The sequence below is a fragment of the Poeciliopsis prolifica genome, unplaced genomic scaffold (genome assembly GCF_027474105.1).
Source record: "Poeciliopsis prolifica strain line A6 unplaced genomic scaffold, Auburn_PproV2 SCAFFOLD084, whole genome shotgun sequence".
In the NCBI taxonomy this organism is placed as follows: domain Eukaryota; kingdom Metazoa; phylum Chordata; class Actinopteri; order Cyprinodontiformes; family Poeciliidae; genus Poeciliopsis; species Poeciliopsis prolifica.
The window spans coordinates 225054-239317 of NW_026562459.1; the positions used below are offsets into that span (position 1 = coordinate 225054).

At 38.1% G+C, this 14264-nt stretch overlaps 1 protein-coding gene and 1 long non-coding RNA gene across 8 annotated transcripts in view; one reads left to right on the top strand and one right to left on the bottom strand.

Moving 5' to 3' along the window:
• Nucleotides 1-2995: 2995 nt before the first annotated feature.
• Nucleotides 2996-14264, bottom strand: part of pard3ab (par-3 family cell polarity regulator alpha, b) — a 212647-nt gene continuing 201378 nt past the window's right edge. For all 6 annotated transcript variants that reach the window (XM_055022304.1, XM_055022303.1, XM_055022301.1 and 3 more), the window contains 2 exons: nt 9608-9750; nt 2996-6929 (listed from right to left, as the gene is read on the bottom strand). In XM_055022304.1, the coding sequence (XP_054878279.1) occupies nt 6512-6929; nt 9608-9750 (561 nt within the window). In that variant the 3' untranslated portion in view covers nt 2996-6511. The remainder of the gene's footprint in view (nt 6930-9607; nt 9751-14264) is intronic.
• LOC129353104 (uncharacterized) lies at nt 6293-7574 on the top strand. 2 transcript variants are annotated; one of them, XR_008604976.1, is made up of 4 exons: nt 6293-6393; nt 6548-6646; nt 6743-7055; nt 7309-7574. It is a non-coding gene; the product is annotated as an uncharacterized LOC129353104 (long non-coding RNA). The 2 variants fall into 2 exon arrangements; XR_008604977.1 differs by having other exon boundaries at nt 6746-7055.

The following is a 14264-nucleotide window of genomic DNA, read 5'->3' on the forward strand; positions in this document are numbered from 1 at the left end:
GACTAGGCCAAGTGTCTGCAACCTGCAGTTATAGAATGATAAGTAAAATTAGAGACTGGATTAGATTAAAATTAACTAAATAAATTGCAACGTTTGTAATTAATTGCATTTTAATCAAACACCATGACATACATCCTCAAGTCAAGAAATTGTTTCATTGCTGAAAAACAAATAGTTATATTTTTAATCTGTTATTTTGTCTTTTAAACCATCAGATTTCAGCTTCTGTGTGAAAATTCACGTAACTTTAGAAACAATATAATTCTTTAGAAATGTGGACCGCGAAAGCTAACATTAGCGTTAGCATCTGTGCTGAGGCTACATGCTTAGCACTGAGATAGATTTGAATAGTTTCGCGAATGAGCTAACTCCTTTTAGCGCAACAATAGTCTTTTCCAGTGTCCAATCAGAAAGGGTTTTTTTTGAGTACAAAAAAAAATAATGCAACTGTGTTAAACTAAAAATATAAAACATAACTGAATGGTTATTATGCAGGCATTTTAATGGAATATTTAGAATTAGACCAGAACTATAAAGTAATATATTTTAACAACATTCGTTAGATCCAATCAGGAGTATTTGGTCCTCAGTATTAGTCAGAGAAAATTGTCCTCACAAGGTGAGAAATGCTAAAACACACGCAGCTTTCGTTCATGTTGTCAGGTTGTGTAAATCCAGATATTCAACCGCGACACCTCAGCAGGTGGAAATGACCCTCCGCCATGTTGATTTATCCCAACGCCTAATGAAGACCCAACATCTGGTTCTGTTCAGCGAATCTGTCCAATAAAAACTCAGGCAGAACCCAGGCGGCCATTTGTTTTTTTTATAAAACAAAACAAAAAATCAGGAACATTCAGACCTAAAATGTGAATGGATGGGTGAATAACTGGATGGGTAAATAGAATATAGTTCTGCTTTGTGTTTTATCACAATATAAATATAAAATGAAATTAATTCAGACTTTCGATCTGGAAACTGGAGAGTTTCCTAAACAGTGAATCTTTAACTTTCTGTTAGGAAGTAACAGCAGCTTTCCAAACATGGCTTCCCTGTTCCTCTGTTTTCAATATGGCGGCTGCATTTTTATTCGCTACAAACAGAAAAATCCCTCAAACTGACAGAAATATCACAAAGTTAAAGTTGGACTTCTCGGCAGACATCGAGTCTCTGAGCCCAAAGCGCCTCCTGAATACCAAACATCACCTGCTCCTGCAGGCGCTGAAACACGGCAGGAACAATAAGAGAAAGTTTCTCCACCTGCAGACACGACGGAGAGCGGAACCGGGTTTATTTTTAGAGTCCCATCTCTGGGAGGAACAGCAGTCCAACAAGGAAACACAGGGAGCATCCAGCAGATCCATCATGGCGGACAGGAAATATGGAGAAAACACAACAACAGATCAGCAGCTGCATCAGAACCAACCGACTTCACTCCTTAAAACACTTTAGTTCAGAGGGTCAAATTATTCTGCAGCTATCTTTACAGAAGGGTTTTTGGTCTTTTACATAATAAAACTGTTGTAACATAAACAGTTCTGACTTTGGTCGGCCATTTTGTCCGACTGGTAGTTGGGAAAACCAGCCAGTTTGGCCACGGATCGTTATGTGGAACAAATATATTCAGATACTCACTGTAAATCTGTGAGCGGTCCAGGTCGTTTAATGGACCGGTTGGGAAACTCTCACCCTCTTTCCAGATGTCTGAGTCCAGAGATTCAATCTGCAGGATTTCCTCCTCGGGCTTCCTCCTCCCCAATTCGACTTTACAGAGAAAACTGGTAAACATCACTTCTGTTTCCGTTAAAAAACAAAGCAAAAACATTCCACTGGGTTCTTATTTATTAATCTGTTCCCTGCAGAGCTAAAATCTGTAAATTAACCCCCCAAAAATGCAATAAAATAAGGATTGTTAATTTATTTAGGTGCATTAAAGGTCAAAAAGAAAAGTAAAATATCCACAATAATTCATTAAATCTTCCGCTCCCTCAGAGCGCTTGCTCCTGATTTATTTGGACATAATTTAATTAAAGTTGTGGCTAATGAAAATTACTTCAGGCAATAAACAAATGAGCTCTACTTTCATTCCGTCTTTTTTTATAAACAAAAAGCAGTGAGTAGAGAACCCAAAAAATTTCACTTCTACATACTTTTACTCGAATAAAAGTAAAAACATATAAAACGTAAGATCAGAGAAGCTGTTCATTTTAAGTGGCCTCTTAAAAGTTTTTCCAGACCTGTATTTGAAAAGCAGAAGCGGAGCCTCCTGTGCAACCGACAAGAATGCAGCAAATGGTTTCTTTATGGTAATTCGACAACAAAAGACTCATCTTTTCCAGCAGCCATTGTACAATGCAGCAGTAAAACCAGGTGGTCAAACATGTTGGAACTCTGCGGGGGTTGCTAGGTAATGGGCGGAATTCCAGTTGGGTTGCTAGGTAATGGGCGAAATTCCAGTTGGGTTGCTAGGTAATGGGCGGAATTCCAGTTGGGTTGCTAGGTAACAGCTAATGTGTGACGTTACGTTCCAAAGACATTTCAAAGGGCTCACTTTCCAGACACCAAAAAACAATTTCCAGACAAATAGTAGCTGGTTGGTTTCTAAAAGTCAAAAATGTGTAAAATTTGATTTTTTTAAAATAGTAGGTTCAATTTAAGTGCTGAAAACAATGAAAGAAAAACAAGAAATGTTGCTCACAGCAGTCTTCAGAGGACTCCTCCGGCCTTCCCCGTCTGATGCAGCTTTAATTGTGTTTGTCTTAAAGTCACCTTTAACCTTTAGAACAAAACACAGGAGCAGTTCAACAGGTCCCCAAGGAACAATGAGGCCGGACTTAACAGGAAGGACTGCGGTATTTATGGAAATCAACTCAAGAGACATGCTTCACCGTCGTTTTCACATGTGAAACATCCTGCTGCGACATCAGGAAGCAGTGATGTCATCACATCACCGACAACTGAGTGGACGATCAGAAATAAACAACAAAACAGCATGGAACGGGAACAGCTTTCTGCTTTATTCCCAAATTGATACGTACAGAAAAAGTGTTTACATTTCTCCAAACATCATGTAAAAGACTTCTGGAAACAAAACAATTGCACATCAGCTTCTTCTTCTTTTTTCTTTACTTCCATTTCAGTTATGCTTCATCAAAACAAAAAACTAAACAGTATGGCTGGAGATAAACAGGATAGAAACACTGATGGTGACGGCCGCCTCTCGATCCACAGGTAGATTGTGAAACGAATCGCATTGCGTCCGACTTTGTGTGAAATGTTCAGATATATTTTCTCAGGCACTTTTTGAGATATCAGAGAAACACTTCCTGTGGTCTGAATGTGGGTTTAAAAGCATCAAATGTTGCAGAAAAGCATCTCTGCATGTTTTAAAATCTCCTCGGTAGAAGACTCATTTTGATAAAATCTGATCTTTTCATCCATTTTGCAGCTTTTATTCATTTAATGGTGGACCTCCATCTGGCTTGTTAGCTAGTTACGGTCAGTTTTGCACTCCAGCTCCTCTGAAACTAATTTATTATTTTTGTCCTGGAGCAGAAAATGTGCCCATCAGCATTTTCCAAGCTGCCGGGAATAATAATAATAAAATTACCACCTCCAGACGCTACAAACCAAGCTTGTAATTAAATTTTTCCAGGTTTTTACCGACGCTAACACACAGGAGATCAATGCAGTGTCACTTGTGGTCCTTGCAGCATCCAGCCTGAGGGCTGAACCCAGCAGCTTTCCACATTAAATCATTTAAATGTGAGCCACAAACAGAAACTTAGTCTCTCTTTGGTTTGAACCAAACTTTCTGACATTTTGGATTATTTATAGCTTATTACTTGACAAAAAACTCTTTTTTGGGAATAAATATTCAGTTTTCATATCTTCTCCAATTGGCACAGTCAATAGATATTGCTGTACATTTTCTTATAGTCCTTTGTGCTCTGACATCCATCTGACATTTTTATTATCTCTCCAAACTTTGGCTTTTAGCTGACAAATGAGAAGATGATGGAAATATCCCGGCAGTGGACCTGACCTTTAAATATATATCCTTAATCAGAATACATACGTAATTTGGAGTAAAACTGTGTTCAAATGTGTTTTAGAAAAGTTAAAGGTTATTTTGTGGACTGAACTGGATAAAGGACAATTTACACAGTAAAAACACAAAATCGTACCAAATATTTTCAAGTTTCTAGTGCAAATATATTTGTGAACTTATGACTTAAAAGTAACTTTTCAGCAAGATAAATAAGATTGTTTTAAGTCAATAATTCATGAATATAGATGCTAGTGTCATTGGCAGATTTTTCAGTAACACAGGAAAACTGTCTTGATAAAACTAGTTTATCTAAATTCAAGAATTATTTACTTAAAACAAACTACTTTTTCTGGCTGAAAAGTTTTGTCCTATTTCAAGTGTACTAAGAAATTTTCACTAGCAACTTAAAAATACTTGATAGTATTTTGAGTTTTTGAAGTGTAAAGGTGGGAAAAATTATGAAATTATTCATCTGAGTTAAATTTTTTGCATCACGAAACCTAGCAGAGTAGTGGCGGGCATCGCTAGCCATAAAATTGGACGAGCTAACGCTGAAGCACAAACTGTGAACATTAGTTCAGCTAAGCAACACCATATTTAGCAGAAGCTAATGCTAATGCGCTAACCTCAGTTCAAATGATATCTACCCTGGAGAACCAATTGAATATCTTATTCTGTACATTTTATTTTGTTAAAAAGACAGAAGTGAGAACAGGAAATGGAACAGCTGGTTAAACTGTCTTCACCCCCTTCAAAATCAAAGCATGACTATAAACATTTAACTAATTGAATAATTTTTAGCTAATTTGACAATTAAGAAAAGTTCAACACAAATGCTGAACTTTATTCAAATTAAAGTTTATAAAACAGTAAGGTAAATTTGAGTTTTATTGAGAAAAATGTATTTAGGGGTTAAGAGCACTAACAAGGAAAAAAACTAACTCATTGATTGATTAATCAATTTTGCTGTTTACGAAATGTTTATACTTTTGGAAAAAATATAAACATTAATTATTATTTTACCAATTGACATTTTGAGTTTGTATAGTTCAGTTTAATGTCAGGCCACCATGTTTTATGATCATGTTTAATTATGGGAGTAATTAAACAAGGGGGTTGTTATTCCATCAGGTGCTAATCCACCTCATTTGCTTTTGCCACCCCTCAAAGTACAAAATCATCTTTAAGGGGTGTACATACTTTTTAAATTTACTTTCCCAGCTGAGAGCCATAAATGCGACTGCATCAACCTCCACTGTTGCTGTTTCAGAATCAAACTCACAACTTGAGTTGCCCATCTGCATTAAGAAACTCTGTTTTTTACTCGCTTCCTGCTGTTTTCCAACCTGCTCTTTGTAATCCAGCAGCATTCTGTTCATTTCTCGACTGCTGTTTTTAAAAGCAGGATGCGCTGCTCCCCCCACACCCACCTGCTGCCTCTATTTAAAATCACTGCAGCGAGGAGTGTCTGCTAAATGCTTAAAAAGGTATAAAAACACACAAAAAAAACACACAAAAAGCAATTATGGCAATTTGGAGCAATTAACTCCGGAGGACAATTTTGCCTTTTGTTAAAAACCAGCATAAAGGGGCTGCTGCTAATTTCACACTGGGAGCGACATTGTTTCCCAACCGATCTTTATTCTGCCTCCTTTTATTCGGCTCGTCGTGTCAGAAGCCGGGCCCTCTGTCGGAGCCTCTGGTGGCGCCATTTTTCTGGCTTCGGCAGGCAGCAGGTGGCTTCTGATGAAAAATTCAGTGCAGAGCGCCGATTCGGGAGAGAGGAGGAGGAGGAAGAGGCGGGGGTGAATATGGAGGTGTTGAGGTAGAAGAAAGGAGCGTAATGAACAGAGAGAGAAAGACTGAAAGGAGAAGATGGAGCTCCAGACAGACAGGCAGGGAGGCGGGCGACCGGAGCCCAGCGCTGCGCTGAGGGGCCAGGCTAGAGGATCAGAGATGCCTACCCTCTCTGCCTGACTCTCCTCCAAGGAGATAACACAAACTATGAATCATTTATGAGGAGGGCTTTTATTAATAACACACACACGCACGCACACACTCTCTTTCTCTCTGGCCTGTTTTCATTCCTTCATAGCAGTTAGCTTTCCGAAGCTAACGGAACAAATGGCAGTTGGAACGCTATTTCCTTCAGAGCAGTTAGCTTTCCGAAGCTAACTGAAAAACGGCAGCTGGATTGCTCTCTCCTTCAGAGGAGTTAGCTTTTTGAAGGTACCTGAAAAACGGCAGTTGAAACGCGTCATTCGTGCCCACTCCTCTGCCTGATTGTCGGTTCGTGACGGCGACGAGGGTGGACAAGGCACCGGGGCGTCTGGTGGTTGTTGGTGAGTGACTGATAGTTGGTGCGGGTCATCAATCACCCGCATGCCTTTAAGATAGTCGCTAAGCTATAATTCCGCTAAGTAGTCCGTTGTCTGCGTTCTGATGCTACTTTGCTATTTTTCAAGAATAAAAAAGTCTTCCCTTTTCTGACCCCAGTCTGTTGAGCCGAGCTAGTTGCGACGGCGAAGGCGGGACGTCGTGTCGGTACGGGCCCTTCGGCGACCCCGGGCCCTTCGGCGACCCCGGCTCCTTCAGGTGGGGGATGTACCCGTCGTAGGCGCTGTTCCCGCTGCCTTCCTGTAGCATTTTTCCTTTGGCTTCCTGCTCCCTGCGCCTCTGCTCCTGTCGCAGCAGCTCCTGGGCCTCCAGCAGGACTCTAGCGTTCACTCCTCCCCCGCCGCCGCCCTGGTAGCCGTTCCGGGAGCCCTGGTAGCTGGAGTACCGGGGGTTGTCTTTGGCCGTCTGGAAGACGTCGCCAGGTGGGTACGCCTTGTCCCAGGAGTCCTGGGAGACGGTGCTGGGATTCTTCCTGGGTTGTCTGATGGCGGAAGAGGAAAACAAGGAAACGACTGTGAGAGCAGCATCTGATGTAAAGGGGTGCTGCGCTACAGAGGGCGCCAAACAAAAATCATTTCTACTGGAGAGGAGGCTGGTGCAAGAAAAGGTGAACCTCAGATTTTCAAGTTTGTAAATTTTAGATTTTTGAAACTGAATTTGACTTCTTCAGTCTGGAATAGCAGAAGAAAAAATTTCAACAACAAATTTGAAATTGAAAGATGAAGAATGTAAGCATTAGCTTGTCTGGAATCACTAAGACGGTTTCCACTGACCTTATTAATGCGTCTTAAGATATATTTGATGCTTGAAATATTAAAACACGCACTTAAAATAGTTTTTTTGTTTCCTTTTTCTTCTAGAAAAGTTAGAACGGTGTGAATAGTTTCCCTCAGTGTTGTCTTTGAGCAGCTTTGGTCTCTTTTGTCAACATGTGAAATGAAATCGGGTGTCGTCGACGCCGGTCTCTGAAAATTGGACCCAGCGGAGCGTGTGAAGAGTCAACCTGCGCCGACTCCTCTCATCTCACCCATCAAGCAGCGAATCCGTCCTCAACTGGAACCAATCTCCACCGAACTCAAAACAAAGCGCCGCTTTGTTCTCATTAAAGGATTTCCACCATTTTTTACCCTTTTGTTGCCACTTCCTGCTGAAATCCAAACAGAGGAATAATACGATTTCTCCACAGCTGGGTGATAAACGTGATAATTATGCATGGCTCTGAACGATCTTCTTCCTCCTCCTTGGACACGCCACACAAAGGCAGAGCGGCCGACTGGAAATAATGTCTGATGACACACATCTGGATCTTTCTCTGCCACCTCCTAAATGCTTTCTATAAGCCACAATCATTGATATTAACAGAAATAAAGATTTACACCTTTATATCCAGAACTGAACCTTCTGCAACACAAAGTCGTCCTTTCATCGTCTGATGAAGAGAATTAATCCACGAGTTTGAATAAAAAAGTAAAATAGATTTTAATGATATTCTAACTTGTGAAGTAGAATATAATTAAACAGCTCAACTGTCTCCTTCCTTGGCAGAGGAAATGATAACTGATGACACATCTGGATTTTGTTCTTTCAACTCCTGCATGTCTCCCGGTGAAGCTGCCCAGATTCATGACACCCGGCTGCGTCTGATGGCGGCCTCGTTTCTCTGGGTTTGCTGTGTGTCAGGTCAGATGCGTGTTCCGGTCGGTCTCGGCGCGGGTCTAATGGTCCGGAAGCGAACGCTCAGGCGGTTCGGGAACCGTGTACGAAGCTGCTGCCGGCTGGTAGATGCCCACAGGCGGTTTCTGTGAGGCTAATTTTTTATTGAATCTGATGTTTGATCCTCTGATGTTTGATTCTCCTTTATCACCCAGGTGTGGAGACCAAATCTGTCCCTCAAAATGCAACAAGCTTCAAATGAAAAATCGTCACAATCTATTCCTGAAGAGGTTTGAGATTCAGTCTTATATGGTAGACAAAGTTTATTTAGATTAAAAAAAGACTTTTTTTAACTCTTTACCCCAACCACCTGAAGCTACAGAGCTCAGACTGAGAGAAAAAAAATCAATTTAGTGTCAAATACCAAACATATTAGAACAAATTTCACTCAATTATAAATTAGGGGAAATTATTTTTGAAAGAGACAAAAAAATATATCAAGATTTGGAAACAAAAATAAATGACAAAAATTTAGCCAAGTAATTTTTTGGTCAGTTTTAAACATATTTTCAGATTTTTTATGAGAAAAATGCAGTGCAAACTCATCAACATTATTTGTGTCGTCTGTCGAAATGAGGAGCTAATATCAAAGACTGAAAATAAATCTGCACAAACAGGTAACTGATCCCATTGGAACCGGGCCCATTAGGGCCTGTGACCCGCAAGCTGCCCCAGAAGAACCTAAATAATAAAAACAGGAGCATTTCCTGGAACAAGCAGTCGGCAGATCTCACAGATCAACGGGAATTAAATTAGGGAAAAAGGATCAGTTCCAGATCCGAGCTGATCTGTTTCAACCAAAGCTACAAATGTGAACGAGAGAGTTTGGAACCGACCGGTTCTGACCCGATTTCTGCTGCTATCTGACGCGGATGCTAACAATCAGGCTTTATCTGAAGGGAGCGCACCGAGGTTTTAACATGACAAACGAAATAACAACTGAAATTGAGAAAAAGTTTCGTTAATGACAACTAACGGGGGAAAATTATAATATAGAAGTAACATCCTTTGTTTTTGTGTTTATGGATCAATTTATTTGCCTTTCAAGCCGATGTGACAGATTTATTTTTTCCTCACACCAACAGTTTATGTCGGCTGTCGGTACTTTACGGCACTCCATACGGCTAACGGCACCATTTATGCTAGTCCACAAAATGGCGGATCATCCTATTCAACAACAACTGAATATATTTTTTGAAAATGGTAACATTTGTCAAATATTCATTACAATTGTTGTACAAATAATCAAAATGCACAGAAAAATTAAAAGTATGAAAAGAGTAAAACTACTACTACTAATAAAAACAAAACAATATTAGTTAATAAAAACAAGCTAACAAACCTTTGTTCTTAGTTTTTGTTTGTCTAATTCGGCTGGTTTTGAACTGTAACTATTATAAATCTGGACCATGCTAATGCTAGCGTTAGCATGTGCTAACGTCTCACCGAGGGAGAGAGCTGTACTGCCGCTGCGCCTGGGCGAACGAGTCCCTCTCCTCCTGCCTCTGCCTCTGCATCTGGACCTCCACCGACACCGAGTGGCGGCCCGGCTGGCTGTACCCGCCCGGACCGTTGCTGCTGGCGTTGGACTGCAAAGGACAAAACCACATCTTATCATTTACCCAGAGCTGCAACACAGGCGGGCCACATGGATTAGTCTGCTATTAATGTGATAAAGACGAAGATAATGATTTGAAAATATCTATTTATTACTTAATTTTTAGGTAATTAATAGGTTTGTAGGGAAGTGACTGCATGTGCAGCACTCAGCCACAAACAGAAGAAACGTTTTCCTCAGGATGACACTAAAAAAATATAATTTATATAAATTAACTGCAAACATTGGCTTCATCTGATCAGATTTTAAAATTTACTGATATTTTATTGATACTCTGGTGGAACAAAAAGTGAATAAAATAGTAAAAATAACTTCATTTCCAATCATCAAGTAAAAAAAAAATCATTAATTGAAATTTACAACAATAAATCAAGTTTTTTTTCACAATAGTTGATAAATGATACAATAAATGTTTACCCGGAGGTGACAGTCTAACACATTTAAATAATTCTCGAACAATGTGTTAGAAGGGTTGAAAATTTAGTGGAAGGAAAAATTACTGTAATTTTATACTGGGATTTAGTGCGTAATACTGTACTGTACAAGGGAAAATTTGAATTTAAGTCCTTTTATTATTATTTATTTTAGAGAAACTGAATTAAGTTTTTATTTGCTTCAAGCCTGATTCATTGACATAATCATAAAATAAAAACTTAAACCATTTTACTAGGCCTGAACCTTCTGTGACACATATAGAGAATTACAAAGTCGGGGTTTTAATCACCTGGATTTGCAAGATTAAATAAATGAATTCACTTGTTAAAGAAAAATAAATCTAATACCATTTATAATTATATTCTAAGTTATTGCATAATTTTTTAAAAATCTATATTTATATGCATTGATAATTAACCCAGATCCTAGTTATTGTGTTTTACAATATATCATGTAGTTAAATAGTAATAATCTACCACTTTCTAACAATTTTTTGTATTCAAGAAACGTATTTCTAATAATTAACTAATAGGTGTTACAGATAATGAAAACATTACATTAAGAATTAGAATATTACATTAGACCAATAAAAGCTGCATTTTTAATACAGAAATGTATAAAAAATTAAAAGTTAGCTGCTTAAAGTCATTTTTTAATTAGAAATAAATCAAAATGCATATTCTAATTTATTAAATTAATTGATTTTTTAAAACTCTAAGGTGTTTAAATGTTTAAAAAAATATAAGTCCTTGATAATATTCCTTTGATAAGGTTCATATTTTCCCATAAGTTGAAGGAAAGTGACGTAATGTAGGGTAAAATGAGCCATGTTGGCTCGTACAGATGGCTGGAACACAATGACGCATTTTCAGGATTAATGGCTTTAGATGGAAAATGGGCGACCTTTCTGTTGACCTCTAATCCGGTCTGAGAATCCTCCGGCTGGAAGGTCGTCGGAGTGTGAAAATCCACGTGATTTCATAATGAAAAAGAACAGAACTCCACGGGATGGGATTAAACGCCGGACCTTTACACGTCTCTGAAACTCACCGGTCAGTCGGCGGGACTCGCCTCTCCTCGGGTCAAAGTGAAGGTGAGACACAGGCAGGCAGGTGAGATGAGAGGAAGAGGAGGGGAGGGGAGGAAGACCATGCTGCAGGCTCAGAGAAAGGTTGTGGTGATGACATGGATGTTAGTCGGGGTTAATGAAACAGACTCAACACTCTGACGGCCATTTTCTGGGGTTAAACACCCCGACATGAACGCCTCACAACGCAGATTTATGGATGTCTGGACACAAAAACCCCAGAGGCATTTTTACTTCATAATCTGTATGTTTGGGTTTTTTCTCTCTTTTTGCAGGTGTAGCAGCAGATTAACAGCCTGCTGTCTCGTCCCTTTCCTTCTTTCTTTACCATCTCTGCTACAGCTGAAATAAACCCAAAGCAATTTCTAGTAAACTTTTTCAGATTTGTGGTGAATCAGCGAAAGCTGTAACGCTCCACCCGTGAAGGTAAACATGTTGGGTTTCACCTTCAACCATTTTGACTGGCACTCTGCTCGACAAGACATGTAAAAACACAAATAAATAAAATATTTATTTAAATTGAAACCTCTTAAAAATATATAACTCCATATTATAATAGTTAAAACACCAAATAAACCTTAATATGCTTCAATACCCAGAATGGAAACCTCTGACAGCAAAAGCTAATATTTACAATTCTTTTAGAATCTTCTCAATCGATCGTCCAGCCAATCAGAACCAAGCAAAATTAATGCTGCTCCTCGATTGGCTGCTTTTCAAACAACAGCCAATAGAGTCTCAGCTAGCATTGTTGCTTCATATGTTAGCTTCCTAAGCTACATTTTATAAGCATTAATAATTCAGAAAGAATTTCATAAATTTGGAGACTTTAATGATAATTTAAACCGTTTGAGTCAAAATTACAACTTAAATTGTTAATATTTATGTACAGTTAAAGGCAGATATCATACACTGAAAAATAATTTTCCCTCATTATGTGAAGTTAAATCAGACCAAACTTAAACCAAAAGGTTTGACCCAAATTATTCCGTTTGGAAGACAAATCTATGTAAACTTTTAAATTTAAGGTAAAAAAAAAAGTTCTCAAAAAGTTTTGTTGGATTTAAAAAATAGAAATAAAATTGGTGACGACACAAAAACAAGATCTGGTCTGATTTAACTTCAGACGGTGAGAAAAAAAAAGTTTTTTCTATTGGATGTCAGTGGAAACCAAGAAATTATAATTTTATTTAATTTAAATAACAACTTATATTTATAATTTTTATTGTTTATACAATATTTACATTTAAATTAATTTATTTGTAGAACAATCTAGTTAAATAAAATAAAGTATTTTAATTTGTTATTCTTATGAAAACCTTTAAGCTGAAGCGAAACGCCTCCCTGGTTGAAGGTTCCCTCTTCACCCAAACATCGAGCAGCAACCCGAGCCGCTGTCGCAGCGCAGCTCCTCCGATGCTCATTAACATCCGGGTGCAGCGACCGCGCGCCGATTAGCTGCCACACAAAGCTGATATAATTACTTTTTATGGCCATGTGGCACTTTGGGAGCAGCGCAGACATCAGCTGGTGCAGAGGGCCATAAAACGATTACGAGCGCTAAAGAGACTCCACTTCATAACCGAACCTATGCGGGTCCAACGGCCTCGCTGACGGCACCGGAGGACCGTAAACGTCCCGTTTATGTTCCTGTGTCTGCAGGGGAAGAATGACAGTCTTCATATGGAGGACAGATTTCTTCTGGGGAGCTTTAAAACAGGACACTTTTGGAAATTGAAACGACTGATGGGCCAAAAAATTTATTAAACTGAAGCTACGAGAGAATTAGTTTGTCGTGATTTTTCTTTGTGTTTTAATTATTTTTTGTTTTATTATTTATTGAATCTATAAACAACAGAGTATTATTGAGACCATTGTAAAAGAGAAATAAAAAACTAAATCACAAGAATAAAAAGTTGTAAAATTACAAAAATAAAGTCAAAACATTTCAAGAATAAACTCTTACGAGAATAAAGTCAATGTTAACTTCATTATTTAGTCAATTTATTTATTAGAATTTATTTTACATTATTGTTTTTATATTTATTCATCTTTATTCCCATAATTTTATTATTTTTTTTCCAATTTTCTTATTCTGGTGCCAATAGATTTCAGGAAATCTGTAAATTATTAAAAATCTAAAACACAAAATTTACTTCACCAATTGTTTTCTACTTTGTTGGCCAAATTTGTCTTGCCTTCTTCTCAGGGGCCAAACAAAATAAGTTCAAGGGCCACAAAAGGCCCCCGCGCCTCACTTTGGACACCCCGGTTTTAATTGAACATTTCAGGAAACGTTTGCTCAGGATCAATAAAAGCTGTTAAATGTTACAGATGAAAATGTTTTCCTCCTCTAAACTCTCTGAGGTTTAATGGCTGCCATAAAGCGCACATCACTCATCTGTGATGGAATTAGACCACGTTACCCACAATCCTCTGCTGCTCACCCAAACAGACGAGGGACCCAGAGGAGGCGGCTAATTACAGTGGGCTTGTTCTGATATTGGACAATAAATCAGCGGACGGACGGACGGCTCTCAGAGGAGGTTGGATGGAGACAAATAACATTCTGGTTTTATGAGTGGAAAAAAGAAAATAAAAATTATATTAAAACTCTTATTTAATTTTTTTTAAAGGCATTTAATCTTTTTTCCATCCAATTTTGTCTCATTGAAGTCAAAATCAGAAAAAAGGCAAAAAAAAATCATTTATTTCCCTTTTATATATTTTCTATTTTTATATTTAACTGTCTAATCTTGGCTTGAAGAAGCCAAATGAGATGTTTATCTGTGATTTTCTTCTTCGTAACAAAAAAAAACTGAAAAAGATTTTACTTTTTTAATTGATTGAATTTAATTTTCTTTTTTTTTAAATTTGTTATATACTGGACAACTCAGAAAACAGGCAGATTTGCTTAAAAACCTTTTAAAATTATTTTATATTTTTTTTATTTTTATATTTAT